General features: G+C 33.6%; 1 protein-coding gene across 2 annotated transcripts in view; it reads left to right on the top strand.

Moving 5' to 3' along the window:
* Positions 1-1,538: 1,538 nt before the first annotated feature.
* pbx1a (pre-B-cell leukemia homeobox 1a) overlaps positions 1,539-6,000 on the top strand; it is a 76,568-nt gene continuing 72,106 nt past the window's right edge. Inside the window, exons 1-2 of one of the 2 annotated variants that reach the window (XM_034314903.2) lie at positions 1,539-2,557; positions 5,429-5,502. In XM_034314903.2, the coding sequence (XP_034170794.1) occupies positions 2,373-2,557; positions 5,429-5,502 (259 nt within the window). In that variant the 5' untranslated portion in view covers positions 1,539-2,372. The remainder of the gene's footprint in view (positions 2,558-5,428; positions 5,503-6,000) is intronic. The other variant, XM_026946364.3, reaches the window with a different exon arrangement.

Raw genomic sequence — 6,000 nt, 5'->3', positions numbered from 1 at the left:
GAAAGAAAGAAAGAAAGAAAAAAGAATAATGAATGAATGAATGAAGGAAGGAAGGAAGGAAGGAAGGAAGGAATAAAAAAAATCAGTCACAGGAAATAAATAAATAAATAAATAAATAAATAAATAAATAAAAAAGAAAGAAAGAAAGAAAGAAAGAAAGAACAAACGAGTTGGACACAGGAATGTAATTTAGCGTAAACCTGCGAATAGAGAATTAATCAACGCCTCCTGACCAATCACAGTCCAGAACTCAGCAGCGCTAATAAAGAGAGAGCTTGGTGATGGAACGACTGTTTACAGCTGCTCTCGTTAGAACTCCTTTAATGAACATTAAATGTAACTCTAAATGGATAAAGTGTACGCCGTGTCGCTCTTTAATAAACAAACCAACAGTTACAGTTACGAGAGAAACGGCGAGATCTCAAACACAAAGAAGAAAAAAGCGACGATGGCGTGATTTATTGGAACTGAAATATGGAATTGGATATAAAGTGGAATAAAGTGGATGAAAATCTGAAATAAATTGATTGACAGTTTGACAAGTAAAAGAAAGAATGAAAGAAAGAAAGAAGAGGAGAAGACGAGGGAAGCATGGGTGAGAAAGAAGGAAAGAAAGAAGGAACTAAGAATTAGGAAAAAATGTGAGGAAATGAAATTGAAGGCTAGAGGAAAACAGAAGAAAACTAACAAACAAACAGTAAATGAATAGAGAGAAAGAAAGTAAGAAAGAATGAAAAAAAAATCAGGCAAAGAAAATAAAAATAAATTCATAAATACATAAAAAAGAAAGAAAGAATGAATAAATAAATAAATCAGTCACATGAAATAAATAAATAAATAAATAAATAAATAAATAATGAATGAATGAATAAAAAAATCAGTCACAGGAAATAAATAAATAAGTAAATAAATAAATAAATAAATAAATAGAAAGAAAGAAAGAAAGAAAGAAAGAAAGAAAAAGCAAGAAAGAAAGCAAGAATGCAAATTCAGGCACAGGAAATAAATACATAAAAATGTAATACATAAAAAGAAAGAAAGAAAAAAATCAGTCACATTAAATAAATAAACAAATGAACAAGCAAGCAATCAAGCAAACAAACAAACAAATAAGCAAATAAATAAATAAACAAACAAATAAATAAATAAATGAAAAAAAAAGAATGGATGAATGAATGAATGAAAGTTCAGGCACAGGAAATAATAAATACATAAGTACATAAAGAAATAAAAAAAAAATTAGTCACATTAAATAAATAAATAAATAAATAGAAAGAAAGAAAGAAAGAAAGAAGTGTTGGACACAAGAGATATAAATAAATAAATAAATAACTAACTAACTAACTAAATAAATAAGATGAAAATCTGAAATAAACTGATAAAAATAAAAATAAATATAAACACATCAGAGAGTCTGAGTGGTTATTGATGTCCTGTCCACTCTGACTTTGCCCCGCCCACTTCGCAACATGACTGACAGTCTGTGGAGGGGGGGCGTGGTCAGAGCTCTCCTCTCGCCCAATCAGGTGCCGCGGGCGGTGCGGTGCTGTGTTCTGCTCGCGAGCTCCTCTTCATGTGTCACTTTCTGAAACAAAAGCAGTGCGCGCGACACTTTATTATTTTTTTTAATTTTTTTTTTCTCCCTCTTCTGCTTCTTCTTCTTCTTCTTCTTTCCCTCTCCATGAGCTCGGCTCGCGCGCAGAAGCGGCGCTACAGCTGAATAACACGCGGTGACTTTGTCGCTCCGCCGAGAAACCGCCGGATTATTATTATTATTATTATTATTATTATTATCCTCCTCCTCCTTCTTCTCCTCCTCCTCCTCCTCCTTCTTCACCTCCTCCTCCTTCTTCACCTCCACCGCCTGGGTTTTAAACTTGTTTCTTGTTTCTCTCCGGGTTTGGATCAGGAGTGGTCTGTTTTTTCTTTTTTTTTTCTTCTTCTTTCTCTTCACACTAACGGATCGCGTTTCATTTCCCTCGGAGGAGAAAAACAAAACAAACCAAACTGTCCGTGAGCGCACGTTTTTTCCCGCCTTTTTCTGCTCTCTCTCTCTCTATATATATATACATATACATATATATATATATATATATATATATACATATACATTTATATATATATATATATATATATATATATACATTTTCCTCCTTCTGGTCTCTGGAGGAACAGAGCAAAGAGACCCAGAGATAGAAAGAGAAAGAGAAGGAAAGGGAGAGAGAGAGAAGGAGAGAGAAGGAGAGAGAAGGAGAGAGATTTCCGAGGTGAGGAAGAAATAAAAATAAAAGTGTGTGTGTGTGAGAGAGACAGAGAGAGACAGAGAGAGAGAGAGACAGAGAGAGAGAGAGAGAGAGAGAGCGGGAGAGGCTATGGAGGAGCAGCCGCGGTTGATGCACCCTCACGGCGTGGGCTTGGCGGCGCACCCGGGCCTCACGCACCGTCCCCCGGACGTCACCGCGGGAAGCGACGGCGACTCGAGGAAGCAGGACATCGGAGACATTTTACAACAAATCATGACCATAACGGACCAGAGTCTGGATGAAGCTCAGGCCAGGTGACTCCTCACAACTCTTTAATAATCTATTCAACACTTATTTAGTCATTTAAAAACTGTTTATGGGCAAAACTTCAGGTTTCCCAAACCCATTCAAATTCACCCTTCAAAACAATAAACCACTTCTTTCCCCCACAGCACACTATGTAGTGCACTTCACATCCATCCTCCCTCGGATTGACACACAGCCTTAATTTAATCAACAAATAAATATGTTATTTAAGAGCAAAGACACTCTAAATCTTCTCCAAACATCACACATATTTTTAAAAAAATATTTTAATATTTTCTTTACAAGCTCCTTTTGCAAAAATAATACTAATGTACAGTACTTTATTATAAATATTTTTTTAAAATATATATTTTAATATATACTGTATATATATTGAATGTTCATATATATAGACATACATATGCACAATATACAAATATTTAATTTAGTGGATAAAAGTTGCTAATTTGATCCATTTATGTATAAATATATCTTTGCCAAATAATATTAATACAGTTATTATTTATATATTTATAATATAATAACTAAAAAATAAAAAAATCACATTCATATATATATATATATATATATATATATATATATATATATATATATACACACACACACACATGGTGAGTAAATTAATTAAAAATACTTTTATATATATTTAAATATATACTGTATATTTTATTTTTTCACATACATGCATTATACACACATTATTTACATACAAATATTTTATTTATTGGATAAAAGTTGCACCATCTATATATAAATATATACATAAAGTGTTCATAAATGTTTTATTAATGTTATATTTTTTACTCACAACTTTACTGATTTTAATTAATCTTTGCAAATTAATATTAATACAGTTATTATGTATATATTTATAATGTAATAGCTGAGAAATTAAAAAATATATTCATATATATATATATATATATATATATATATATATATATATATATACAGAGTAGGTAAAATAATTAAAAAGATATATATATATATATATATATTTAATTAAATACTGTATATTTTATATGTTCACATACATTCATTGTATACATTGTATATTTTACATATAAATATTTTATTTAGTGGATAAAAGTTGCTTTTTGTGCAGCTTTATATGTATATATTTATTTATTTATTTATAAATATTTTATTTTGCGTGTGTTTAAAAAGCAATAAATATAATACCATTTATATCTGCTGTTTTAGTAAACAATATATTGGCAAAATATTTATAAACAAAACAACACTTGAGATTAAAAATATGATTTATGATTTATATTTTCTATTATAACTATGACACCTTTAGATATTTAATTATTTATATATAAATCATTTAAATTTAAATAGTTTTAAATATTGCAGTTTTGAAGTTCTTTACTATCTTGAATATATTATATATATTATACACATTTTTTTAAAAATTGACATTAAAATAAAATTTTAAAGTATTTAGAAAGTTTTTTTTTTTCTTTTTTGCAAAAATAGTGTCAACAAATTCAAACATTTAGAGTCTAGAAATGTTACCTTGTCACATTTCACCCAATAATCTCTCTAAAATGATTAATTTAACAAAGAATGTGGAAATAAAGACGGCACGTATTTATATAAATGCATGATTATTAATAACTACACAACACGTTATGATCTCCTTCTTCTTCTCCTTCTTCTTCTTCTTCGTCTTGAGAGCATTGACCTCGGCAGGAGGTCGTCCGCGTACGGAGCGCTGCGTTAGAGAACGTTTTTACTCCAGAAATAAAGTCCGTCTCATTTAAGTGCCGCGTTTTGGACAAATTTAAAGGAGCATCATCGTATCACAAAGTTTTAAAAAAAAAACGTTTAATAATCATGAGATAAGAATGTAATGTACAGATATATAAACAGTTCCACAATTCATTAATAATAATAATAATAATAATAATAATAATAATAATAATAATAATAATGATACATTTATCTTATTTACATGTCTGAGATTTCTAACTGTGTGAGTGATGAGTGATGTGTGACATGAGATTAAAATTAAACGTGTTAATTTCACGCTGTGTGACGTTTTAATGGTGTAATATTCACTATCAGTGTCAGAGTGTTTCAGCGAATCGTTCCAGTTCACTAACACACTAACCTGCTGCACTCCACAAGAGGCCACGCCTCCTTTACTGGGACTGACACACAGAGGCCACGCCTCCTTTACTGGGACTGACACACAGAGGCCACGCCTCCTTTACTGGGACTGACACACAGAGACCACGCCTCCTTTACTGGGACTGACACACAGAGGCCACGCCTCCTTTACTGGGACTGACACACAGAGGCCACGCCTCCTTTACTGGGACTGACACACAGAGACCACGCCTCCTTTACTGGGACTGACACACAGAGGCCACGCCTCCTTTACTGGGACTGACACACAGAGACCACGCCTCCTTTACTGGGACTGACACACAGAGACCACGCCTCCTTTACTGGGACTGACACACAGAGGCCACGTCTCCTTCACTTGAACTAGCAGGTATAGAGGCCACGCCCCCTTCACTAGGACTAACAGGTATAGATGCCACGCCCCCTTCACTAGGACTAACAGGTATAGATGCCACGCCCCCTTCACTAGGACTAAGAGGTATAGAGACCACGCCCCCTTCACTGCAACTGACACATACAGAGGCCATGCCCCATTCACTGTGACTAACTGGCATATAGGCCACGCCCCCTTCCCCTGTGAGTGACAGGTATGTAGAAGCAGACAGGTGTATGTAAGAGTGTGAGAGGAATGTGATGTAATAATCAGAAGTTAACGTGACAGACGTGTTCAGAGTGTTGTGTTTTTACTGACGTTTTGACGTTTATTTATTTTGTCTCTGCAGGAAACACGCTCTGAACTGTCACCGCATGAAACCCGCGCTCTTCAACGTGCTGTGTGAAATTAAAGAGAAAACAGGTGAGTGCTGTCTCCTCTGAGTACCTGCCGAGGATTCACGGGAATAACGGGAATAACGGGAATGTTCAAACGCAGTTGGGCTGATTTTATGGAGTGTTTACACAATCAATTTATCTGCTGTCTACGGTATCTATCTATCTATCTATCTATCTAAATGTAATCTATCTACCTTCATTTATTTATTTATTTATACATGTTTATTCACTTATAGAAACGTTGCATTTATTTCAACTTGTGATGGCACTGATCCTATACCCACTATACCCACTATACTCAATATACCCACTATACCCAATATACCCACTATACCCAATATACCCACTATACCTACTAGTCCTGATATACCCACTATACCTGATATACCCACTATACCCACTATACCCAATATACCCACTATACCTACTAGTCCTGATATACCCACTATACCTGATATACCCACTATACCTGATATACCCACTATACCCAATATACTCCCTATACCTACTAGTCCTTATATAC

Source organism: Pangasianodon hypophthalmus, chromosome 21 (genome assembly GCF_027358585.1).
Source record: "Pangasianodon hypophthalmus isolate fPanHyp1 chromosome 21, fPanHyp1.pri, whole genome shotgun sequence".
In the NCBI taxonomy this organism is placed as follows: domain Eukaryota; kingdom Metazoa; phylum Chordata; class Actinopteri; order Siluriformes; family Pangasiidae; genus Pangasianodon; species Pangasianodon hypophthalmus.
Note: the sequence above shows the minus strand (reverse complement) of the source record. Positions and strands in the feature narration are given on the sequence as shown.